Below are 27,588 nucleotides of genomic sequence, written 5' to 3'. Positions count from 1 at the left end.
GAAAACAGTCTCAAGTCCCTCAGCCTTTCCTCGTAAGACCTTCCCTCCATACCAGGCAACATCCTAGTAAATCTCTTCTGCACCCTTTCCAAAGCTTCCACATCCTTCTTATAATGTGGTGACCAGAACTGTACACAATACTCCAAGTGCGGCCGCACCAGAGTTTTGTACAGCTGTAGCATAACCTCATGGTTCCAGAACTCGATCCCTCTATTAATAAAAGCTAAAACACTGTATGCCTTCTTAACAACCCTGTCAACCTATGTGGCAACTTTCAAGGATCTGTGTACCTGGACACCGAGATCCCTCTGCTCATCTACACTACCAAGAATTTTATCATTAGCCCAATACTTTGCATTCCGTTTACTCCGACCAAAGTGAATCACCTCACACTTGTCCGCATTAAACTCCATTTGCCACCTCTCAGCCCAGCTCTGCAGCTTATCTATGTCTCTCTGTAACCTACATCATCCTTCATCACTATCCACAACTCCACCGACCTTAGTGTCATCTGTGAATTTACTAACCCACCCTTCTACGCCCTCATCCAGGTCATTTATAAAAATAACGAACAGCAGTGCACCCAACACTGACCCTTGCGGTACACCACTAGTAACTGGATTCCAGGATGAACATTTCCCATCAACCACCACCCTCTGTCTTCTTTCAGCAAACCAATTACTGTTCCAAACTGCTATATCTCCCACAATCCCATTCCTCCACATTTTGTACAATAGCCTACTGTGGGGAACCTTATCAAACACCTTGCTGGAATCTATACACACCACATCAACCGGTTTACTCTCATCTACCTGTTTGGTCACCTTCTCAAAGAACTCAATAAGGTTTGTGAGGCACGACCTACCCTTCACAAAACCGTGCTGACTATCCCTAATCAAATTATTCTTTTCTAAATTATTATAAATCCTATCTCCTAGAACCTTTTCCAACACTTTACCAACAACTGAAGTAAGGCTGACTGGTCTATAATTACCAGGATTGTCTCTACTCCCCTTCTTGAACAGGGGAACCACATTTGCTATCCTCCAGTCTTCTGGCACTATTCCTGTCGACAATGATGATTTAAAGATCAATGCCAAAGGCTCAGCAATCTCCTCCCTGGCTTCCCAGAGGATCCCAGGATAAATCCCATCCAGCCCAGGGGACTTATCTATTTTCACACTCTGCAGGATTTCTAATATCTCTTCCTTGTGAACCTCAATCCCAGCTGGTCTAGTTGCCTGTATCTCAGTAATCTCCTCAACAACATTGTCGTTTTCTAGAGCGAATACTGTCGAAAAATATTCATTTAGTGCTTCCCCTATCTCCTCTGACTCCACACACAACTTCCCACTACTATCCTTGATTGGCCCTAATCTTACTCTCGTCATTCTTTTATTCCTTAAATACCTATAGAAAGCCTGAGGGTTTACCCTGATCCTATCCACCAACAACTTCTCATCTCTCCTCCTGGCTCTTCTGAGCTCTCTCTTTAGGTCTTTCCTGGCTACCTTGTAACCCTCAAGTGCCCTAACTGAGCCTTCACATCCCATCCTAACATAAGCCTTCTTCTTCCTCTTGACCAGAGATTCCACTTCCTTCATAAACCATGACTCCCGCGCTCTACAGCTTCCCCCCTGCCTGACAGGTACATACTTATCTAGGACACACAGGAGCATTTCCTTGAATAAGCTCCATATTTCTAATGTGCCCATCCCCTGCAGTTTCCTTCCCCATCCTATGCTTCCTAAACCTTGCCTAATCACATCGTAATTGCCTTTTCCCTAGCTGTAACTCTTGCCTAATGGTATACACCTACCCCTTTCTATCACTAAAGTAAACATAACAGAATTGTGATCGCTATCACCAAAGTGCTCACCTACTTCCAAGTCTAACACCTGGCTGGGCTCATTACCCATACCAAATCTAATGTGGCTTCACCCCTTGTTGGCCTGTGTACGTACTGTGTCAGGAAGCCCTCCTGCACACACTGGACAAAAACTGACCCATCTATAGTACTCATACTATAGTGTTCCCAGTCAATATTTGGAAAGTTGAAGTCCCCCATGACAACTACCCTGTCTCTCTCACTCCTATCGAGAATCATCTTTGCTATCCTTTCCACTACATCTCTGGAACTATTTGGAGTAATTGCTTTGATTTATTAAATACTACTTGATGCCAATTTCAAAAATAACAAACTTTGACTAATGAAGCTGCAATAAAATTCAATAAAATGTATTCCATATCAATTGCATTTTTTTTCCTGTATAAGCAACCCTGTCAATTTCCTATTCATATAGGAATTACTTGAGCTTCATGAAGGCATGTTCGAAGGAATGCGATTGACAGTTCCTAATTATATTTAGGAGAAAAGATATTATAATCCTTCACTTACAATTTGATAGTTGGATAACCTCATACTCCAAACTGTGAGGCAACACCTGCATAAACTGGTGAAGGATAAATCATGCACACCAGATGGTGTGAAGGCAATAGTTAAAACTATGGAGGCATTGATGTGATCCTTCAGGATTTCTTGGAGTTTGGGAGAGTCCCAGAGGACAGGAAAATGGCTAATATCACACCCAAGGAAGGCAGAAGTCAAGAAACTACAGGCCAACAAGTGTGATCTCGATCATTGGGAAGATTTTACTGTCCATGATTAAGGAAGTGCGTGGTAAAATTCTGCTGAGTCAGCACGGATTCATTAAGGGTGATCACACCTGATAAATCTCTTAGACCATAAGACCACAAGATTTCACAGCAGAATTAGGTTGTTCTGTTGAGTCGGTTTCACCGTTCTAGCATGGCTGATTGATGTTTCTCAAGCCCATTCTCCTTCCTTCTCTTCATTACCATTGAACCCCTTACTCATCAAAGAATTCTTTGAGGAGGTAACGAGCAAGTTAGCCAAAGGAGGGCCAGTGAATGTGATCTATTTGGCAGAAGAAGGTGCCACACAGGCTGCTAATTAAGATGGAGGCAGAGAGTGGGGATACAAGGATCTTTTTCAGGATGGCAGCTGGTGACTAGTGAAGTTCTGCAGGGATCAGTGATGGGACCCCAACTACGAATTAATGACCAGGACAAAAGAACTGAGGCTATTATCACCAGATTGCAGATGACTCAAAGATCGATGGTGGGACAGGTAGTGTTGTGGAAGTGGGGTGCTTGCAGAAGGAGTTGGACAGGCTAGGAGAGTGGGCAAAGAAGTGGCCAATGGAATACAGTGTGGGAAAATGAGAGGTTATGCTCTTTGTTCAGAAGAATCAAGGAGTAGACTTTTTTTGAAATGTGGAAAGGCTTTCTAAATCTGAACCTGAAAGGGATTTGAGAGTCTTAGTTCAGGATTCTCTCAACATGCAGGTTCAGTTGGCAGTTAGGAAGGCAAATGTAGTCATCGAATCCTGATAGTGTGGAAGCAAGCCATTCGACCCATCGATCCAAACCAACCCTCTGAAGAGCATCCCACCCAGACAGACCTCCTTACCTATTTTGTAATTTCCCATAGCTAATCAACCTAGACTGCATATCCCTGGACACGAGAGGGGAATTTAGCATGACTAATTCATCTAATCTGCACACCTTTGGACGTGGGAGCAAAGTGCAGCACCCAAGGGAAACCAATGCAAACACAGGGAGAATCTGCAAACACTACACAGACCTGAGGGTGAAATGGAGCCCAGGTCCCTGGCATTATGAGGCAGCCATGCTAACCACTGATGCTGCGGTCAGTTTTCATTTGGAGAGGGTTCGAGTACAAGAGTAGGAATGTACTGCTAAGGCTGTATAAGATTCTTGTCAGATTGCACACGGAATAATTTGAGCACTTTTGGGCCCCTTATCTCAGAAAGGATGTGCTGGTTTTGGAGAGGAACCAGAGGATGTTTACAAAAATGATCCTGGAGATGAAGTGCTTGTCCTAAGAGGCGTGGTTATGACTCTGGGTCTGTACTGGATGGAGTTTAGATGGATGAAGGGGGGGAATCTGATTGAAGCTTACAGAATACTGAGAGGCCTGAACAGAATGGAGATGGAGGAGATGTTTCCACCAGCAGGAGAGAAGAGGACAGCCTCAGACTGACACTCTATAACTGAGATAAGGAAGAACTTCTTCAGCCAAGGGTGTTGAATCTGTGGAACTGATTGCCATAGAAGGCTGTGGAGACCAAGTCATTGAGTGTATTTGAGACAGAGATAGATACGTTTTTGACGAGAAGGAGATTGAGATTTACGAGAAGAAGCTGGAGAATGGGATTGAGAAATATATCAGCTATGATCGAATGGTGGAGACAACTCAGTGGGCAAAATGGCCAAATTCTGCTGCTAAACCTTATATATGTACTAGCTACTGCATTGAAATCTAACCTATAGAATTAAGTTTCCAACAGTTTTTGTATCATTAAAAGGCTTGCAACTTTAGATGCATTTCCTGAAAGTACCAATAATATTTCTTGTTACATTCCACATTTATGAATGTAACACCTTAGATGCGCCACATAGCTAATTATGACCACCGAGTGACTTGTTTATTTGTGGAAATTACCTTTGTACAAGGGTACGTTTCTTGGCAATGAAGAACCCGAGAGTATGTTCCTGAATCAGAATGCTAGGATCTGGGTTGATCAGTATACTGGAGAAGGAGAGAAAGCAGAACATGAGTACATGAATGATGTCAGCGTGGGCTTACAAATTTTCATATACAACTTAAACATTAATGTGCACGCTTCCATATGCATACACACCAACTGACAACAACAACTTGCATTTATATACAGGTTGTTCTGCTATAACACGTGTTTCATCAGCGTAAATTGGCTATAACGGGATTGATGAATTGTGGGTGTTGTTTGGATAACGTGAACTTTCTAATGAATGGGTGTAATGAATTTCTATTAGTGACCTTCTGCAGCATGATTTTCTATAGCAGTTTTCCACAGTGCGAGGTTGCAATGGAAGGCAAATGTAGTCATCGAATCCTGATAGTGTGGAAGCAAGCCATTCGACCCATCGATCCAAACCAACCCACTGTCACATTACAGCAGAACAACCTGTGTGGTACCTTAAATGCAATGGATCAATTTGATTAAGAGTATTCTTGATTCAAATGCTGAGGGATATAACCCTGCTTCTCCTGTCTCCCATTCTGGTTGGAGTGCAGCCTCTGAGTTAGAAATGCAATGAAATTACCTGGATGTGTGCAGCTCCAACAATACTCAACAATCCTGCCACCATCCAGGATAATACAGTCTACTTGAGTAGCAAGTGAGGACTGCAGATGCTGGAGATCAGAGCTGGAAATGTGTCGCTGGAAAAGCGCAGCAGGTCAGGCAGCATCCAAGGAACAGGAGAATCGACGTTTCGGGCATGAGCCCTTCTTCAGTAGCACCCCATTCACCACCTTCAACACTCATTCCCTTCAGTGAATGCACATTGGCAGGATTGTGTACCCTCTACAAGATGCATTAGTGCAGTTCAACAAGGCTCCCTACACAGCACGATCGAATCCCTCAAAATGTACCATCTGGAAGGACAACAATAGCATGCACAAGGGAACATCACTATTTGCAAAGTCCCCTCCAAGTCATACATCATCCTGTAAGGGTGTGAAACACTTCAACGAGGAACTTTAGCACCTAGCAACATGATTGATGAATTGTGAAAAGTTGGATAACAGGAACTTTCTGCTGAATGGGTATAGTGATTTTCTGTTGGCGATCTTCGACAGTGTGATTTTCTGTACTGGTCTTCCATAGTGCGAACAGGAATATTAAACATAAAATGTATTTTAACAGTATCAAAAAGAATTAAATAAAGTAAACATCAGGAACTAAAGGTTATAAGTTTGAAAGATTTATGGACTAAATTCAAATTCTACCCTTAACTTCCCCAAAGAGTTTCCCTATCTTCTGAAACCATGAAGGTTAATTCACTTCTCCTGGGCTTAATCAAAGAAGTGCCATAGCCCTTCTCAATTCACTTTAGTTCTGCCCAGTACTCCAGCTTTTCTTCTTAGTACAAATTATGTTGGATCCTTCCATTAAGTTCTGAGTAAGTGATCCTTCAATTTTTCTTTATCAATCTCAGTTCACTTAATTCTTGTCCTGGCTTTTTGGTTTTTGCCAATCTATTCCCATACCTTCTGTAAAGTTGTTTCCAAGTTAACAGTTCAAGCCGACTCCATTTTATGACAAAGCTGTATGAGGACTAATGTCAATTGTTTTTCCACAAACTCCAACCTAGAGTAAACCTTCCAGTTGCTTTTCCTTCTCGAAATCCAAACAGAAAAATAGCCACATTTACATTCCACATAGGGATCCATTATATTAATATGTTTCCTGCTTGAAATATTCACCCAATTGACAAGCGTTTATTTTCTTTCGCTCTCGTCAATCTGTGAGCCTACCAAATCTGCAACTGTTTCGGTTTACTCTTGAACTGAATTGTTGTTGTTTCTGTCTGTAAGCACACACATAAAACAACAGGACCGTCTAAGTAAAGCTTCACTCTAAATCACGATTTCTGTCACAACATGGCATGCTTTTGAATTTCCTGAAACAAAGTAATTTTGCCTTCAACATAACGCTTTGATTTTGTAACCCATATAAATAATGTATATTTTCAACGGATGTATTCCTTCTCACCAGACTCCCTGACTTCATTATAAGGTTAGAGCTGCATTCATTCATTGTTCTAGCTATTTTTCACATCAGCTTTAACCTTGCACAACTCTCATGGTCTGCCTCTTAAGGGTAATAAACCCAGGCTTGTTCGAATTGCACCTGTTCAGGGGCGCTCAGTTTGTCAATCAAATTCCACTTCATTTTTCATTTCACACTTTGAGCTTCAAAGTAAAATTTATATTCCTGACGCTAACAGTTACTTTCTAAAATATATAAAACATGAATGAGATATTTGCGACATTCCTGATTTTTGTTTTGTTCATCCATGGGATATGGGCGATGCTGGCAAGGCCAACATTTATTGCTCTTGGGGGGGTTTGGCATATCCACAATGCTGTTAGGTAGTTCCAGGATTTTAATCAGGTGACAGTGAAGGAATGGCAATGGATTTCCAGATCAGGTGCGTGACTTGGAGGGGAATTTGTCAAACGTGGTCTTCCTATGTATCTGCTGAACTTGCCCTTTCAGATGGCAGACTTGTGTTTGGAAGGTGAGGTCAAAGGAGCCTGTGTCAACAGAGTAGTGATCCAAATGCCCAGGCAAATGCATTGGTGACATGGGTTCAGAGCTCACCATCACAGGTGGGCAGAATTTAAATTGCAGACATCATGTGCTAAATGGCTCCTACATTTTATCATCTTTGTTGAGTTATTACAATGCATTGTGTAAATGGTGCACATTCATGGCGTTGTGTGTGTCAGTGATAATGGACGTGCGAATGTTGAAGTTCGTTGATAATGTGCCAAACAGGCAGTTGCTTTATCCTGGATGGTGTCAAGCTTCTTAAGTATTGTTGGAGCTGTTAGTTCAGTTCAGTTTCTGTCAATGGTAACTCCCAGGATTTTGATAGTGGAGAAGTCAGTGATGGCAATGGCTATTGAATATCAAATGGCATTAGTTAGATTCTCATTTGTTGAAGGTGGCCTTTGCCTGACACATCAATGTTACTTGTCGTGTGCTCGCACATACCTGGATATTGTCCAGGTCTTGCTACATTTGGACATACCTGAGGAGTCATGAATGGTGTTGGACATTGTGCAATCATCAGCAAACATCCCAAATTCTGACCTTTTAGTGGAGGCAAGATTAATGATGAAGCAGCTGAAGATGGTTGAAACTTAAACTATATGACAGTTCCTGCCACTGTCAGTGGATGAAAATCCTGGAACTCTCTTCTGAGCAGCATTGTGGGTGTTCTGACACCACATGGACAACAACAATTAAGGAAGGTTTAAGGTGCAGCTCACCATCACCTTTTAGAGATGGGGAATATATATTGACAACGTCCACACCCTGAGAATGATGAAAAAGAAATGTACAGAGCGAAACTTTTACAAGATATTCTGCTTGCAACTTTTCATGTCTCTTTTGGTGTTTTATTTGCTTGTATTCTGTCCCTGTTTGATGTTCTGAGAATGTAACCCAAAAATTTACATGAGTTTGAATGGTAATATGAGTTTCAAATAAAGCAATTTTTTTTAGCACATGATTTTCAAGAATAAAATCTATGATAATCAGGAGCAATCTGTACCTGATGTTGTCTGAGCTGGTCCTATATTGAATGGCTATCAATAGAAGCTTTAGCCGAACATAGCACACCCTGGGGAGAGGCAAGTGCGGAGACAGAAGTGGTTAAACATTGAATAGTGAATCACTGCAGTCAATAGAATAGCCTTAAAAAAATCATTTTCTACATGGATTTCCAATTTATATCCTTATTTCAGCATTCCACAATCAATCACATATTTTAGTCATTTTAAGCTTCTTTGCTGTTACCATGGAGTTGTCAATTACAGAATGAGGCCATTGACCCATTGGTCCTGTACTGCCTCTTTAAACAACATGTCCTCCTTCCTCTTTGTCATACTCTGTCTACCTTTCAATTATTTTCCCAAATCTATCTGTAATCTGAATCAATCTAAATTCTTTGGGAAATTATGGTGAATGTAAATTGGAGAAGAGAATGTTTGAAAATGTATGCCACAGCAGGTGGTGGAATTTGAGTTCAGTCAAAATCTTGAATAAAGAGTCTAATGCTGACCATGTATCCATTGCCGATTGTTGGGAGAATCCCATCTGGTTTGCTCATGTCCTTTGGGGAAGGAAACTGTCATCCTTACCTGGTCTGGCTGACATGTAACTCCAGGCACACAACAATTTGGTTGACTCTTAAGTGCCTTCTGGGCAACTAGGGATGGGCAATAAATGCTGGCCTAACCAGAAACTCCTACATCCCATGAATGAATAAGACAAGAAGTCTTCCCAATTCCATTCATTCTCTTGCACTTTGTTCCCCCCCACCCTCCTCTGCGGATGCTGTGAATGTACTCCTCCTGCTTCCATACATCATGTCAGGCTGAAAAGCTTCTTCTGGTTCCAATATAACAGCTGACGGGGCTGAATGGCCACGTCTAGTTTGTGTAAACTCATTGATAGTGGCACTGCCACAATTCTCCAAACCCCGTTTCATTGCTAGCATCACCATCCTTTTCCTTGGAGACATTCTGAAACTAAACCAACAAACTTTGTGTCATAGTTTACTGCAGTGAGCTCCCAGCCACGTTTTTCCACGACAATTACATGTTTTCCACCTCTGTGACATAACCAACATCACTCTCTCTCACTTCACTTGCTGCATAACTCCACATCTGTGCCCTGCAGGCCTGACCATTCCAGTGCCCTCCAGCTGACTGTCCACTCTGGCAACTCAGATTCATTCAAATCTTTGTACAAAACCCCTTCACCCATCACTCCATATTCACCGACATTCACAAATTTTGGCTCCAGGATAAGTAATGCTTCAATTTTATAATTCTACTATTTGCCTTCTAACCTCCTTCATAGACTCTCCCTTCCCTATCTCTTTGACCTCCTTGAACTCCAAAACACTCGCAAGATACTGGCAACTTTGATCTTTTGCGCTTGTCTGATTTTAAATCTCCGATAAACATTTTGAGATTGGCTTGTGTATTCGAAGTGCTGTTGTTCTGCTCAATACCTGCTGGTGGCAGTGCAGGATCAGAAATCTATAACTAAGCCAATGTCACCACGACAAGGCTGTATGTTGTATTGCATTTAGCTTGGAAAAGGAACATTGGCAGGAAACTAAGGTCATGACAAATTCACCTTAATTTTGAGCCTGGGTTTGCACAACAAAGGAAGCTCAGAAGAACGGAGAGCCAAAAGGACACCATGTGGCACGCTGATTCAGTGTTAGCAATGCTGCCTTACACTACCAGGGGCCTGGGTTCAGTTCCAATCTTGGGTGAATGTGTGGGGCTTTTCTGTTCTCCTTGTGTGTGTGTGGCTTTCCTTCGGGTGCTCTGGCTTCCTCCCACAGTCCAAAGAAGTGCAGGTTAGGTGAATTGGCTGTGGGAAATTGTTTGTGGTGTTTCGGGATATGTCGGCTGTAAATGCAGGGATGAGGTGGTGAGATGCTTTTCGGAGGGCTGGCATGGATTCACCTGTTTCCACACTGTAGGCATTCTGTGATTTGCATTTGATAGTATTCAGATCCCTGGAGGTGGTAGGACAGGTTGATGGGGTCTCTCGGAAAACATACAACATACTTGCCTTTATCAGTTGTGGTGTAAATTATGAGACCAGGGAGATTACGTTGGAGCTGTACAGGACTTGAGTTCGGTCACCTTACTATAGAAAGGATTTGATTGCACTGGAAGGGGTGAATAGGAGATTTCCCTGGAATGCAGCATTTCTGCTATGAAGAGGCTGGATAAGCATGAGTTGTTTTCTTTGGAGCAGAGAAGGTTGAGAGGGGACCTGATAGAGATGTATAAGATTATGAGGGGCATGGACAGGGTGAATAGAACAAAGAACATTACAGCACAGGAACAGGCTCTTCGGCCCTCTAAACCTGCATTGATCCAGATTCTCTATCTAAACCTGTCACCTATTTTCCAAGGATCTGTGTCCCTCAGCTCCCTGCCCATTCATCTATCTGAAAATGTGTTGGTGGAAAGCGCAGCAGGTCAGGCCGCATCCAAAGAGCAGGAGAATCTCCTAGAAGATTTTAATCTACTGCGAATCCTCTTGCAAGGATGCCTTCCTTGAAGAAGCTTTCTTTCTCCCATTCATCTATCTGTCTAGATACATCGTAAATGATGCTATCGTGCCTGCCTCTACCACCTGTGCTGACAACACATTCCAGGTACCCACCACCCTCTGTGTAAAGAACTTTCTACACATATCTTCCCGAGACTTTTCCCCTGTCTATACCTCTCATGATTTTGTAGACCTCAATCAGGTCTCCCCTAGACCTCCATCTTCCTAATGAAAATAATCCTAATCTACTCAACCTCTCTTCATAGCTAGCACCTTTCATACCAGGCAACATTCTCGTAAACTGTCTCTGCACCCTTCCAAAGTATCCACATCCTTTTGGTAATATGGCAACTAGAACTGTATGGAGTATTCCAAATGTGGCTGAACCAAAGATCTATACAACTGTAACATGACCTGCCAACTCTTGTACTCAATACCCCGTCCAATGAAGGACAGCATGCCATATGCCTTCTTGACCACTCTATTGACCTGCTTGGCTACCTTCAGGGTACAATGGACCCAAACACCCAGATCTCTCTGTACATTACTTTTCCCCAGGACTTTTCACATACTGTATAGTTCGCTCTTGAATTTAATCTTCCAAAATGCATCACCTCGCATTTGCCTGATTGAGCTCCATCTGCCATTTCTCCACCCAACTCTCCTATCTATCTATATTCTGCTGCATTCTCTGACAGTCCCTTCACTATCTGGTACTCCATCAATCTTAGTGTCATCTGCAAACGTGCTCATTAGTCCATCGATACCTTCCTCCAAATCAATTACGTACATCACAAACAACAGTGGTCCCAGCACGGATCGCTGTTTGAACACAGTGGTCACAGTTCTCCACTTTGAGTAACTCCCTTCCACGACTACTCTCTGTCTCTGGTTGCCCAGCCAGTTCTTTATCATCTCGCTAGTACATCCTGGACCCCATGCGACATCACTTTCTCCATCAGCCTACCACGGGGAACCTTATCAAATGCCTTACTGAATACTATTTTTATGACATCTACAGCCCTTACCTCATCAATCAACTTTGTCACTTCCTCAGAGAAGTAGATGTTCCCCTTAGTTGAAGGGTCAATAACAAGGGGCCATCATTTTAAAGTGAAAAGCAGGAAGCTTGAGGGGATTTGAGGAAATCATTTTTAACCATTGGTGAACACACCGCCTGGGAGAGTAGTTGAGGTGGAAAACGTCATAACCTTGAAAAAGTACTTAGACGAGTGCTTGAAGTGTCATAACATTAATGGCTATGGACCTAGTGCAAGAAAATTGGCCTAGTGTAGGTCACGGTGTATTTTTTTCTTGGATAGACTCAGTGGGCCAAAGTACCTCTCCTGCATTGCATGATTCTAAGAACAAGGGTGATCACAGTGATTTCGGGGTGCCTTATTCCTGGATGGTAATGATCCTGCAGCCACAAGGCAGTATCCCTAGTTTTACAACTGTGAATGTTTCAACTGTGGACTTGACCTCTCCTTGTGTTTGTAATTTGTTTTGTTGATCTCAGCATGGTGGAAGCTGTAATTGCTCAGTGTAGTTTCTGGAGAGCAATGAGGAAGTCATTGAGGCACACCACTGCCCGGCTCCCATTCTAGATTCACAGCCCTTTGGAGACAGGAGGGTTCAATTCAAGAAGAAACTTGGTGCTGTCATGATGGCAAAATGTTCAAAGCACTTTGTGACCAGTGAAGTCCTTTGAAAATGTAGACTAGCCACTATTGTAATGTTGGAAATGGAAGAACTAATTTGCACACTAATCTGGAATCTACAATGCAAGCATAAACTTCAGGAGAAAACACATGAACTTAACTGGAGATTGAATTCAGTTTCTGAGCGACTTTGAAGCTTGAGCAGTGCCATTAGAAATTCACCAGGCTTTAGATCATATTGTTACAATGGGAGAGGGTGATTGAAAGGTAGCACTCTAGGTATAATGTGGAATGTTAGGAGGAAGTGTCAGCAAGTTCTTTGGGGGACATTCCCCCTCCCTCCCACTCCCAAATTATGGCTGCAACAATGTTGGGAAGTCACTCACTCGCACACAGAATTAAAGGGCATGCCGACGAAGCTGTCAGACAGAAACTCGGTGTAAATTTCCTGGCTGAGTCCTTCTTTGTAGATTTCGAGCCAGTTTCCGGTTTTATGCTGCAAATGGCAAAAGCACTTATAAGCAACAGGAAAATCCAAGAGAGAAGCAAGTTTCAGGGCAGAAAATACAACATTTGTGAGTGAATTCAGAGTGAATTATCAAACTGATACTCCCACTGCAAATTTATCTTTGTCGAAAAGGATTATTCCAATAAGACGTGTTTAAGTAGCTCATGGTTTCAAAGACTCACTCACTGGTAACTGTTCATAAGTCTTTCAAGCTAACCCACCAAAAGGATGGCAGCTAGTGGAGTTCCACTGGGATCAGTGTTGGGAACACAACTATGCATGTTCTACATTAACAGACTGAACAAAGTAGGTCCATCTCAGCCTCTGCCAGTGCTCCCAAATCTCACAGATTCCAATCTTCAGTCAATTTGATTCACTCTGCGTGATTATCAACAAATGGTTGGAAACACTATGGGTCCTGACCACATTCCAACAGCAGTAGTGAAGTCTTGTGCTCTAGAATTTGACACTCCCCTAGCCAAGCTCTTCCAGTAAGTGTAGTTACAGCACTGTCATCTATCTGACAATATGGAACATTGCCCAGGTATGTCCTGAACACAAAAAGGACAAATCTAAACCAGATTAGCATTTATTTTGAGAGGGCTAATATACATTAACTGAGATATCGTGCTGAGGCTGTAGAAGGCTCTGATCAGAAAGCATTTGGAATATTATGATCAGTTTTGGGCCTCGTATCTAAGGAAGGATGCACTGGCTTTATAGGGGATCCAGAGGAGACTTACAGCAATAATCCGAGAGATGAAGGGGTTTTCATATGAGGAGCAATTGAGGACTCTGGATCTGTACAGGATGGAGTTCAGAAGGATGAGGGAGAATCTGATTGTTTAGATTATTTAGATTACTTACGGTGTGGAAACAGGCCCTTCGGCCCAACAAGTCCACACCGACCCGCCGAAGCGCAACCCACCCAGACCCATTTCCCTACATTTACCCCTTCACCGAACAATACAGGCAATTTAACATGGCCAATTCACCTAACCTGCACATTTTTGGTCTGTGGGAGGAAACCGGAGCACCCGGAGGAAACCCACGCAGACACGGGGAGAATGTGCAAACTCCACACAGACAGTCGCCTGAGGCGGGAATTGAACCCGGTCCCTGGCGCTGTGCCACCGTACCTCCCACGATAATGACAGAATACTGAGAAGCCAGAATAGAATGGAGACGATGTTTCCACCAGTAGGAGAAACAAGGACCCGAGGGCCTCAGAGTGAAAGGATAGTGCTTTACAACTGAGATAAGGAAGAATTTCTTCAGCCTGAGGGTGGCGAGTCTGTGGGACAAAGTGCTGTGGAGGCTAAGCTACTTAGTGTATTTAAGACAGAGATAGATAGGTCCTTGATTGGTAAGGGATCAAGGGTTACAGAGGGAAGGCAGTAGAATGGGGTTGAGAAACATATCAGCCATAATCAAATGGCAGAACAAATATGATGGGCTGAATGGTCTAATTCTGCTCCTCTTTATGGTCTTACAATGTAAAACGGACTCAATGCTCTGATATCAAAGCTGCTCTGAGCAAATGGCCGGGGAACTTGAAGAGAAGATTTATGGGTATGTTTTCCCTGTTTGCTGTGGGGTTTTCTCAGTTGTTTTTCTCTCTGTCAGGCATTGGGAATGTCTTGTCTGAACGCTTTGATTCTTACTTGAGGAGGGTTGTTGTTGTATTGAAGGCAATTCAGAGGAGGTTCACTAAATTGATTCCAAAGATGAGGGTTTAACTTATGAACAGAAATTGAGAAGTTTAGGCCTTTGGTCTGGAATTTTGAAGAAATAGAGGATATCTAATTGTGGTATATAAGACACTAAAGGGGATTGACAACGTAGATGTAGAAAGAATGTCTCTTCATGTAGGAAAGTCATAGAGATGTACAGCACAGAAACAGACCCTTCGGCCCAGCGCATCCATGCCAAGCAGATATCCCAACTCAATCTAGTCCCATTTACCAGCACTTGGCCCATTTCCCTCTAATCCCGTCCTATTCATATACCCATCCAGATGCCTTTTAAGTGTTGCAATTGTACCAGCCTCCACCACTTCCTCTGGCAGCTCATTCCATATATGTACCACCCTCTGCGTGAAAATGTTGCTGCTTAGGTCTCTTCTATATCTTTCCCCTCTCACCCTAAGCTCTCTAGTTCTGGACTCCCCCACCCAGGGAAAAGAGCTTGTCTATTTACTCTCTCCATGCCCCTCATGATTTCATAAACAAGAGAGACGATGAGAAATGTCCCCAGATAGAGAAGTTATTGTTTTAAAACAAAGATGAGGAGAAATTCCTTCTCCCAATAGATTGTGAATCTGTGGATTTCACTATCTCAGAATGTGATGGATGCCAGGAAATTGAGTTTTTATTTATTGTAAGTACTCAGTGTAACTCCAACCAATGGAGTTTTAGTTCCCCTGATTCCCCTTGACTGCGATTCTTGGTTGTGCATGGTATCCAGCCCTGACCTGATGCTCTCACTTTGAGCTGGTGTTTGTTGCATCAGCAAACACCTTCAGTGGTTTTTCTCTGCCCTCAAGCCCTCCCATGGTCCTTCTGTACAGGCTGAGATGATAGTTGCGCATCCTGACAACTGTCTCTAGAATTTTATTCATTCAGCTCAACACCTCACCCACAAGTCTCACTAGCTGTTCAGGGGAAGATTAGATTTGCGTCGATTGCCCACTCTTCCTTACCACTACTTGGGTGTTCTTGACAAAGAGATTGGCCAACAGCGTGGAGAAACCTGGGACGATGCAGTTCTGAGCAATAAATCCCATTTTCAACTCCGACAAGCAGATCACACTATCTCTCTTCTTCATGTCCCAACTGGGGATGTTCTGCAGGTAGGCCTGTTATTATCACAAATCTCAATGACACAAGTACAGTATAAAAACATACTTATACAGCACTGATACAAGGTGGGTGAGGCATCTAGGGATAGGGTTAAAAAAATAGTTGTTGGAGTTGAAGGATCTTGCCAATAAAGTGGGAAATGAAGGTCAAGATGGGAAGGTGGGATTTTGTTTATTTATTATTTTATTTCTCATACCTATGAATGCAGAATCCTGAAATATTTTTGAGACAGAGGTAGATAATGTTTTGATGACCAAGGTGATGAAAGATGGTCGGGTATATGCAGGAATGCAGAGTTGAGTTTAAAATCAGATCAGCTATAATCTTATTGAATGGCAGACCAGGCTGAAAGGACTGAGTGGCCTATTTTTGTTCTTTGTTTGTGTGTCGGTTTTTATTTATGTTCAGGAAACGTGGCCATTGCTAGCTAGGCTAACATTTATTACATCATTCCTGATGAAGGGCTTTTGCCCGAAGCATTGATTTTCCTGCTCCTCGGATACTGCCTGACCTGCTGTGCTTTTCCAACACCACTCTAATCTAGCCTCTGATCTCCAGCATCTGCAGACCTCAGTTTTGCATTACATTTATTACATGGCCGTTACTGGCTGGACTAACATTTATCGCATTAATTGACCTAGAATAGGTAGTGGTGAACTGCTGCAGTCCATGCAGTGCTAGTATACCCATAGTTCTGTTAGAGAGGCAGTTTCAGGATCTTGACCCAGTGACACTCAACGAATGGCAATATATTTCCAAGTCAGGATGGTGAGTAGCTTGAAGGGGAACTTGCAGAGGGTGGTGTTCCCGTGTATCTGCTGCTCTTGTCCTACTCAATGATAGAGAACCCAGGTTTGGAAGATGCTGTCAAAGGAACCTTGGTGACTTACTGCAATGCATCTTGTAGATGGTACACACTGCTGTCGCTAGGTGTTGCTGGTGGAGGAGTGAAGCTTTGTGGATATGATGCCAGTGAGTGGATTGCTTTATTCCACAAGGCGTCAAGTTTCTTGAGTGGTCACAAAGCTGATTTCTTATTTCTCAAAGCTGTTCCTTTTCTCAAGGATACTGTGCCCTTGATTTTTTTTTCAGAGGTTTCATAAAACTCTCCCAGCACCGAGGTGACTAGTTTGGTACAGAAATGAAAAAGGATTTTGAGAGGCCTTTTGTTTATAGGTAAACAGATGAGACTTCAGGCCAAAGTGGTCATGTTTTAGAAGTGACCTGTATAATGAAAGGGGAGTGGTCAGCTCTTTAGCTGAGCAGTTCAGTCCAGAACTAGTGAGACGTTTAGCAGTGGACTGTGTGAACAGGCTGCAAAAACTCTCTCTCTCCTTCTGCCCTCCGAACTTCAACCTGTAAGCATTTGTTCCATTTTTTTACTGTTTTTTTGAAGGGGGTGTGCTTATTGGGACTATAATTAACTCTAGTTTAGATAGACTGAGTTCTGTAAGGGTTCTTTATTCTGTTCTCTATGTTTCATTGTGTAATTTTGTGAATACATGTTTGTCTGTTATAAAACCTGGTAGTCAGCCTAGGTAATTTACTCCAGTTAGTTCTCACTGTACACTTACCAAAACAAATTGCAAAGTTATGGATGGCCTGCCTGCTTAAGAATGTTTTGAGTGGTCTGGCCTAGTCCATAACAGAGTGTTGTTGGGGCCCCACTTATCCAGGTTACTGGGGAGTATTCCATCATACTCCTGACTTGTGTCCTGTAGATGGTGGACATGCTTTGGGGAGTCAGGAGGTGAGTTACTCACTCCAGGATTTCTAGACTCTGACCTGCTATTGTAGCCACTGTCTTTAAGTAGCAAGTCAATTTTAGTTTCTGGTCACTGGTAGCCCCAGGGACTTGTTTAGTTGGTTCAGGAAAATGGTGGAAAGTGGATTACTGAGATTGAGCAATGTAAAATTTGCTGTGATACAAAGCTTTTTATGAATGCAGGACATCCCAAAATTATTGAGGTACTTGTGATGTGTTGTCACTTTGAATAGGAAATGGCAAAATCACAAAAGGTTAAAGGACTGGTCTGGTCAGGAGTGAGAGCTGTCGAGAAATACATGTTTGACGTCATGCTATTGGATTATTTACAAACACACAATAGGGCAGACAGGGCCTCATTGTAATTATCTGAATGCCAGTAGGAATGTAAACCTCGTTTGTGAACACAAGTCCTTGGGAAAGGATCTTCTACTTGTGAGCAGTAAAATCAGTTCGCTGGATAGCTGGTTTATGATGAGGAGTGATGCTAACAGTGTGGATTCAATTCCTGCACTGGCTGACAGTACCACAAAGGACTCTTGTTCTCAACTTCTCCCCTTTCCTGAAGTGTGATGAGCCTCAGGTCAAACCACTACCAGTCGTGTGTCCCTCCAATGAGACAGCAGTTCTGATAGTCTGGTAGGACGTTGGTGACTTAATGTTTTACTACCTGAGGTACCAGAGTGGTCTTACTGAGGTATGTCTTAAACAGTGAGTTAGAGGTCATGCAAAAATGAGGCAAAATGGTGGGGGATTCCTGATTGTTCCCTTTTCCCAAAAATGATTCTGATTTTATAAGATATCACGCAATGTGTCAGGGTGAGACCACCAGAGTCAAATTCTCAGCCCTCCAACAATGACCTGGCTTACCTTGCTGTGGTATTGCAGTACCTGGGCAATCACTCTTATTTCAGGACAGTACTGCTTGACAGCTATTGCCCTACAACCAGGAAGGAAAGAAAAATGTTATAAGCAGTTAAAGATGAAGACATTTGAGAGCTGTTAGACACGTGGATCATTGCACATCTGTCAGGACACAGTTCCTGTTGGCAGTTTGGGATTAAGAATTGGAGTGATTGCACTGTGGGAAATAACCAACAGGATATGAAAGAGATAGACTTCTAAGAGAGAGTTCATGGAATAGAGAAAGGGAGTTCTGGGAATAAAGGGATGGGGTTCAATGAGAGAGTTCGAGGAATAGAGGGATGTGGTTTGATGGGACAGTAAGGGAACTGAAGGGATTGGCTTTGCTGATAGACATATCTGCTTTGAAGGATGGAATAGTCTTTTGGTCATATCTTACTTTTCATATATTTCTACATCAGCCAATAATGTATGACATTTTTTGTGAAATCTGCTTGAGCAAGATGTTAAATTTCCCAATTGACCTGTCTTAGGGCTTTACATCTCCAGTCCTTCACCTGGACTGTCACAGCCTGTTTTTGGGTTGCAGGATACCAGTCCCTCATGAATTGTTGGCTGAATTTCCACTTGTGTCATTCATACAACCTGGTAACAACTGATGGGAGGAATCCACACCTCGTTTGGCCCTGAATGACTGAGCTATCTGAGCCACATTGCCCCTGAAAACAGAATTGTGACTAGAACCCGAAAAAGCAGCTACTTTGAGGGAGAATTTGTACCTGAGAGAGGTGAGAATTATGATGGCAACTGCTCAGATCAGAAAATGCATATCACAGCCAAAGAAATGCCCTTGGAAACTAATGGTGTAATGTCAATAATGCAGCTACCAATTAGTGCACAGCAAGCTCCCACCAATAGCTGTGTGGTAATGACCAGAAAAAAAATGTTTTCTTGATAGTTCTCGAGTCATAGAGATGTACAGCATGAAAACAGACCCTTCAGTCCAACCTGTCTATGCCAACCAGATATCCCAACCCAATCTAGTCCCACCTACCAGCACCCGGCCCATATCCCTCCAAACCCTTCCTATTCATATACCCATCCAGATGCCTCTTAAATGCTGCAATTGTACCAGTCTCCACCACTTCCTCTGGCAGCTCATTCCATACACATACCACACTCTGCGTGAAAAAGCTGCTCCTTGGGTCTCTTTTATATCTTTCCCCTCTAACCCTAAACTTATGCCCTCTAGTTCTGGACTCCTGACCCCAGGGAAAAGACTTTGCCTATTTACCCTATCCATGCCCCTCATAATTTTGTAAAACCTCTATAAGGTCACCCCTCAGCCTCCGACACTCCAGGGAAAACAGCCCCAGCCTGTTCAGCCTCTCCCTATAGCTGAAATCCTCCAACCCTGGCATCATCCTTGTAAATCTTTTCTAAACCCTTTCAAGTTTCACAACATCTTTCTGATTGGAAGGAAACCAGAATTGCACGCAATATTCCAATAGTGGCCTAACCAATGTCCTGTCCAGCCGCAACATGACCTCCCAACTCCTGTACTCAATACTCTGACCGATAAAGGGAAGCATACCAAACGCCTTCTTCACTATCCTATCTACCTGCGACTCCACTTTCAAGGAGCTATGAACCTGCACTCCAAGGTCTCTTTGTTTAGCAACACTCCCTAGGACATTACCATTAAGTGTATAAGTCCTGCTAAGATTTGCTTTCCCAAAATGCAGCACCTCACATTTATCTGAATTAAACTCCATCTGCTACTTCTCAGCCCATTGGCCCATCTGGTCCAGATCCTGTTGTAATCTGAGGTAACCTTCTTTGCTGTCCACCGCACCTCCAATTTTAGTGTCATCTACAAACATATTAATTAAACCTCCTATGTTCGCATCCAAATCATTTATGTAAATGACAAAAAGTAGAGGACCCAGCACTGAACCTTGTGGCACTCCACTGGTCACAGGCCTCCAGTCTGAAAAACAACCCTCCACCACCACCCTCTGTCTCTACTTTTGAGCCAGTTCTGTATCTAAATGGCTAGTTCTCCCTGTATTCCATGAGATCTAACCTTGCTAATCAGTCTCCCATGGGGAACCTTGTTGAACACCTTACTGAAGTCCATATAGATCATGTCTACTGCTCTGCCCTCATCAATCCTCTTTGTTACTTCTTCAAAAAACTCAATCAAGTTTGTGAGACATGATTTCCCACACACAAAGCCATGCTGACTATCCCTAATCAGTCCTTGCCTTTCCAAATACATGTACATCCTGTCCCTCAGGATTCCCTCCAACAATTTGCCCACCACCGAGGTCAGGCTTATTGGTCTATAGTTCCCTGGCTTGTCCTTACCACCCTTCTTAAACAGTGGCACCACATTTGCCAACCTCCAGTCTTCCGGGCACCTCACCTGTGACTATCGATGATACAAATTTCTCAGCAAGAGATCCAGCAATCCCTTCTCTCGCTTCCCACAGATATGTTCGTTATTGTCCAGGACACAAGAGAGAACTGCCTCTCTATTTTGCCAACAGTGTATATGACTAAAACAGCCCATTGACTCAATTTATCAAGATCTTTTTGTAAACTTTGATAACCTTCATCACTATCCACGACACCAATTTTGGTGTCATGCACAAACTTATTAACCATGCCTCCTATATTCTCATCCAAATTTTTTCTATAAATGACAAACAAAAGTGGAGCCAGTACTAAGCCCTGGATAGGCTGGGACACTTTTCCCAGGAACATAGAAGCCTTATTGAGATTGTTAAAATCATGAGGGGTATAGATAAGGTGAATAGCAAAGGTCTTTTCCGTGGTTGGGTGAGTTCAAAACGAGAGGGTATATTTTTAAGTTGAGAGGAGAGAATTTTAAAAAGCCAATGAGGGACAACTTTTTACACAGAGTGATTCATGTGTGGAATGAACTGCCAGAGAAAGTGGTGGATGCTGATACAGTTACAATATTTAAAAGGTATTTGGATAAGTACATGAATAGGAAAGCATTGGAGGGAGTGTGGTGCTGGAAAAGCACAGCAGGTCAGGCAGCATCTGAGGAGCAGGAGAATCGACGTTTCGGGCAAAAGCCCTTCATCAGGAATGGAGGGCTTTTGCCCGAAACATCGATTCTCCTGCTCCTCAGGTGCTGCCTGACCTGCTGTGCTTTTCCAGCACCACAGTCTAGACTCTAATCTCCAGCATCTGCAGTCCTCACTTTCTCCCAGGTTTGGAAGGATACAGGCAGGTGGGACTATTTAATTGGGGACCATGTCAGCATGGACTAGTTGGGTTGAAGGGTCTGTTTTATGGCTCTACAAGTCTAATTCATGTGGAAAGATGGGCACAGGAAAAAATGTAAGTCACATCAAAGATCAGCTCAGAGCAAACAGCAGGAATGTTTTTTTTGGGAAAAACATCTTTGGATGAGAGAAGAAACTATGACCTTGCCCCATTGTTCACACAGAATCAAAAGACTCGATGACACCCTTCAAATGAAGTCAGCAGAGCTCTCCCAGGCATCCTGACCAACAGTTCTTCCTGCACTAATTTTCATCAGAAATAATCCCATTGAGTCGGCTGAAATGTTTGGTACAGATTGTACTGCTGAGTAAAGCCATTGCCTTCTGGTGATGTGCTCAGAGGAGTCAGGGTTCTGCATCAGTGCAGCTTGACCTACCTTTCCACACCCAATTCCTACCTCATGATATTTGCAGAATCTTCCGCTTCAGGATTCAGGCAGTTTTTGTCTGCCAAAATTAGACAGGCATCTGCATTGTCCGGCTACAGAGGGAAAAGAATTCATTCGTACAAAATAGGAAATATAAATAGAACAAACTCTTCACTTCTTTCCATTGCCAAGAAACAATCATCATTTTCTTCCATCCCTTTCACGAAGCCATGCCGTTAAGAACTATTCCCTTAAAAATGATTGGAAATCTAAAAACAGACGATCACATTGATCACATTTGTCTGAGAGTCCAATCAGATCCAGAGAGGCTGAAGCAACAAATGCATAATTATCTTGCTACAAATGTTCTCAGGAGCCATGATATTAAGGCACTACTTATATTCATGCTCAGTAAGTTCCTGTTGAGGAAGTATCTGACCTTGAAGCTTCAGCCATCATGGGGCAGACTTGGGAAGTGAGAGGCGTTTTGGTGACCATTAATTTTTGTTTTCCTGTTTGGACCGAGGGTACTGACCAAGAGGAGTAGCATGGGCCAGAGAGCTCTCCTAATAAGTCAACTTGACTACATTCTGTCAAAAATCAATGACCTTGCCAGACCACTCATCTCCTGGCTTACCTTTTCATGGGATTGTCCAGCATTGGGGTGGTAAAAGATTCGGCTACAAATGGAGGTTTAGGAGGAGGTGGATGATAAATTCACTGCGTTGGACGGTAACGAGCTTGAGCTTCAGAGGAACAGGTGAGGTAAGGACCCTTTCACCAGGATCAGTATCATTTAAAGGAACAGGTGAGGTAAGGACCCTTACAGAAAAGCATTTAGATTGAGGGCTCTGAGCGTTAGTTTGGGAATGAATTTAGACAAGAACAATAGTGTTTAAGTGGGACTAAGGGGAAAGTAAACCAGAGATCCATATTCTGCTGAGTGAGAGTATGCCTGGGGCCCTCAGACCAATGATTTGCACATCCTGTATGATATGAGAAATCCTAAACACTCATGGTTGCCTGGATGACCATGAACAGGAGGTATCTCTGGCTGGAGCACTCATTTAGCAGCTAGAGTGCATTAGACAGCATGTTTCAGGATATGGTCATCCCACAGCTTAGGGAAGTATAGGTACACGCAGAGAGGGAATGGATTGGCGGCAGACAGAAGAAGGGGACCAGGCAGATTGTGAGGAAACCCCCTCACACAGTGTTTTTCAGCCTTGGAAAGTCAGAGTGAGAATTCTCTGTGAAGCAAGCCAGAGCCAAGGCCATGGTAATGTGGGTGGCTTTAAAAACCACCACTGCCACTTGGGCAGATAGCTTTTTTTGCTGCAGCTTGTTCGGGATGTGCCATGTTTCAGTTCAACACACAAACTAGATTTGCTTCTTGGAAATGTATTTAAGGGTGGCTCAGTGATTAGCACTGCTGCCTCACAGCACCGGGGACCTGGGTTCAATTCCAGCCTCAGGTGACTGTCTGTGTGGAGTTTGCACACACTCCCTGTGTCTATGTGGATTTCCATCCGGGTGCTTAGTTTCCCTCCAAAATCCAAAGATGTGCACATTAGGCAAATTGGCCATGCTAAATTGAGAAGGGCACATGCCCGAAACGTCGATTCTCCTGCTCCTTGGATTCTGCCTGACCTGCTGCGCTTTTCCAGCAACACATTTTCAGCTCTGATCTACAGCATCTGCAGTCCTCACTTTCTCCATGCTAAATTGTCCATAGTGTTCAGGGATGAGTAGGTTAGGTGCATTGGTCAGGGGCAAATATAGAGTCGCAGGGTAGGGGAATGGGTCTAGATGGGTTACTCTTCAGAGGGTCAATGTGGACTTGTTGAGCTGAAGGGCCTGGTTCCCCACTGTCATCTAATCTAAAAAGTGGGAAAGGATGACAGTGGCAGAGGATTTGTGAGTGAGAGGAGTACACAGGCATTTTCATGGGTGTAGATGTAGCCCCAGAATGGGACATTGCCTCCTGGAGGCCAGGGTCAGGATATCATGGAATATCTGCTGGGCATTCTGAAAGGGAAGGTTGAACAGCCCGAAATTGGACCAACGACTTCGGAAGAATGGGAAATGAGATCCTGCAAGCAGGCATTACAAGTTAGGTAGAAAATTGGAAAAAAAAGGACTTCAGATATTAATGTTTACATTACTTTTGATGCCAAGCAGCAGTGAATATTGGAAGAGGGGGTTATTGCTGAAGGGAGGGCCTTAGATTCCTCAGGCATTGAGATCATTCTGGCAAAGGTGAGAACTTTACAAAATGGATATTGTGACAAGTAGTTCTGAGAGGAGAGAATCTGAGATGGAATTAGATATTACATGCGAGTGAGTCTCGAAGGCACAGGGGACATAGGTCAGATCAGAAAGGAGTAAGTTTAGCAAAGTGAAATGGAGTATATTTGAATGCAAGGAGCCTGAGGAATAAGACAGATGAGCTGAGCATACAGATAGTCACATGGGAGTATGGTATCAAAGGTATAATTGAGATTTAGCTGAAAGTTCGGCAGGTTTGGCAACTCACTATTCCTAATTATAGGGCATTCAGATGAGATAGAAAATGGAATAGAAGAGAAGGAGAATTGCAATACTGATGAAGGAATTAATTATTGACAATTGATCAGTGGAGGAATCAAGGGTTATGGGGAAAGAGGTGAGAAAATGGATGTGTGAAGTGCAGGAAAAGGTATGATCCTATTGAAAGGTGGAGAAGGCTTGAAGGGCCAGATGGTCTACTCCTGCTCCTCGTTCTTACATTCTTAACTGGGACAGATTTAAGGAGAAAAGGCAGGGAGGGAGCAAAATTCTTAAATTCCTTCCAGGAGAACATTTTTAGCCAGTATTTAGAGACCCAAAGAGGAGAGGGGCAGTTCTGGACCTAATCTTTGGAAATGAGCCCAGGCAGGTAGAACGTGAATCTGTAGGGGAGCAGTTTGGAGATAGTGACCATAACTTATATTTCGGATAGTATGGAAAAGGAGAAGGATAGGCTGGGAATAAAAGCTCCCAAGTGGGGAAAGGCTAATTTGACTAAGATCTTGACCCATGCGGTCTGGGAGTAGCCAGTCGTAGATAAAACTGTCGACATTCAAGGGTGAACGACATAGAGTGGGACCTGGATCGATGAACCCTGGGGTCATGGGGCAGAATGGTGGGGATTAAGAAACTGGAGAAGTCTGTGGCAGGTATTGAGAGCAGGGTCTCTGGAGGAGTATGAAAGGGCTAGGGGGGAGCTTTAAAAGGAAATTAGGAAAGCAGACTACAGGAGAAAGCACTGGCCGATAGAATGATAGAGAACTCAAGGATCTTTAAAAATATATAACAAGCCACTAAAAAAGATGTATGTAGGAGTGGCCCTGAGGATTTAAATACTGAAGGATTGAAACTGATACCTTTGTATTATCCAAGAATACTGTCTGTCATTGTCCAAAGGTTGTTACAGCTCTATTTTAATTCCTCATTCCTGGAAAAGATCGCTACTCAACAAAGAACAACTGCTGTGTTCATATAACCCTGTTTCTACGGTGTTAGATCAAAGGTGTAGGACCCCAAAATGAATATGGCTAACCACAAGGCATTGCCAAGAGACCAGACAACGGGTGTGATGATTTCCTCAACAGAGTCACCTACAATGAGAAACCTGCAATGGGTACCTCAACATGCAATACTCTGTTGCAGTCAGGAGATCAGATCAGGGGATGTTTTTTTCATGGTAGATTAACCCAAATAAATAGAGGAGTGGCAATTGAGTGCACTTCAGCCTCTGTCTTATCTCCTTAACACAAGCAGCATCTTAACGTTCTTACCCGAATCCTGTCCAAATCACTGGGGCTGAGCACTGATCCTTGGAAAAACTTCATCTGAGTTGTGTGTCGTTTGAACAAGGCCTGAAGCTCAAGGCCAGGGTTAAAGCTGTAAGGAAGCAAGGCAGGCATGTTCATTGAGAAGACATTTCTGTAAACCAAGATTAGATTGTCATGTGATTCCCAGTTTCCTGCTGAGTCCTCGGATACATGTGGAGGTAGCAGCATCTGTCATTTCATTCCCACAAATTGACCAAAGTGAAAATGAAGTTCTCTCTTTAAGAACTTAAGAACTTGGAGCATAAGGAGGCCATTCAGCGCCTTGAGCCTGCTCTGCCATTTAATATGATCTCATCTCGCCTCAACACCACCTTCCTGCCCAGTCTCCATAACCCTTCAACCCATTATTAATTAAATAACTGGCTCTATAATTAGCGTCAATCAACCAGGTTCATTTCAAGCCTATAAGCAGCAGTAAGTTTAAGGTCTATCCAAGTGATTCTGCAGTTCAGATACACAGGCAGAGTTCTGGGTCCTTCCCTTTTCATACTTCTTTACCGGGGAGCATTTTCTGGCTGGGTTCACACTTATTGTCCATGTGGTGGTGGTGTGTTCTCTTTTTGAACCACTGTAACTCAAGCATGTACAGTACCTTTAAGAAAGAATGCTGTTTGAACTGAGAGCTTACAAGCCCCTGTGATAAGACTGGATGGCAGTCCCAGAGTGTACTGGGAAATTGAAAATATGTAACATTTGGCTGTGAAATGGATATCTGAGTTGGTTGCTGTTTTGTACAATAATCTGAATTTAACCAATCAGTTTAAATTATGCCCCAGGATACTAAAACCCAATTGCGTTTGAATTTATTGTTTTGCCAACATCGAACTGATGAGACAGTCTGATGTTGGAGATATAAGAATGCGACCATTTTGAAAATTGGAGACAGAGCAATGGCCATCGAGAGAGACTCAAGAAATAAGGAAACACTCTCAATCAGAGGGATCGTTTCATATGAAACCTATTCGCAATAAAGAGAAAGAAGACGACCCAGGGAGATCTTCAGCCAGAAGAAGACAGACACCGAAGATGAGAGTGGCTTTGAAATTAAGTTGCTGTAATTTATTAAGTGTCTTATTGGAACACTATATTGTTATAGAGTTGGAGGCAGATCATAAACAGTTTAGAGAAAAAGGGGCTTCGGGTTGTGAATAGTTGACATTTAATGTTTGCTTTTAGAGTTAAAAAAATAAGTTGATGTTATTTTCTCTAACTAGGGGAATTTGGGAGTTCCCTGTCATTCATGTTTTAACAGATTACAAGGTGAGGTGAGCTTTTCTGGGTGTTTGGTTTAATTAACAGAGGGGTTCACCGCTGCATCGTAACAATGCACAGCGAATGCAAGAAATAGGAGCAGCTGAATATCACACCATCAAGGCTGTTCAGCACATGTTATTCAGAAGAGAGTTTGGGTATTTTGACTGTGAGAAAGTGAAGGGGCAGTGATATGTTTCCAAGTCTGGATGGTGTCTGATTTGAAGGGGAACTTGAAAGTGTGGTGTGCTTGTGCTCTTGCTGCCCTGATCTTTTCAAATGCTCAAGGACAGGGAATTTTTGTGAACAATATGAGGTTTGACTGCTGCTTCAGTTCGAATGATAGGGTCACATTTCCTATGGTAGT

The 27,588-nt window shown here is 43.0% G+C and overlaps 1 protein-coding gene across 1 annotated transcript in view; it reads right to left on the bottom strand.

The window, feature by feature from the left end:
- LOC140459553 (calcium-activated potassium channel subunit alpha-1-like) overlaps positions 1–27,588 on the bottom strand; it is a 106,623-nt gene that overhangs the window by 56,370 nt on the left and 22,665 nt on the right. The window contains exons 13-19 of the mRNA XM_072553798.1: positions 25,914–26,019; positions 22,126–22,208; positions 18,414–18,483; positions 15,619–15,774; positions 12,796–12,905; positions 8,218–8,286; positions 4,550–4,636 (exon numbers count right to left, since the gene is read on the bottom strand). Of these exons, the coding sequence (XP_072409899.1) occupies positions 4,550–4,636; positions 8,218–8,286; positions 12,796–12,905; positions 15,619–15,774; positions 18,414–18,483; positions 22,126–22,208; positions 25,914–26,019 (681 nt within the window). The remainder of the gene's footprint in view (positions 1–4,549; positions 4,637–8,217; positions 8,287–12,795; positions 12,906–15,618; positions 15,775–18,413; positions 18,484–22,125; positions 22,209–25,913; positions 26,020–27,588) is intronic.

Source organism: Chiloscyllium punctatum, chromosome 35, assembly GCF_047496795.1.
Source record: "Chiloscyllium punctatum isolate Juve2018m chromosome 35, sChiPun1.3, whole genome shotgun sequence".
Classification (NCBI taxonomy): Eukaryota; Metazoa; Chordata; class Chondrichthyes; order Orectolobiformes; family Hemiscylliidae; genus Chiloscyllium; species Chiloscyllium punctatum.
This window is presented reverse-complemented; position numbering and strand designations above follow the sequence as displayed.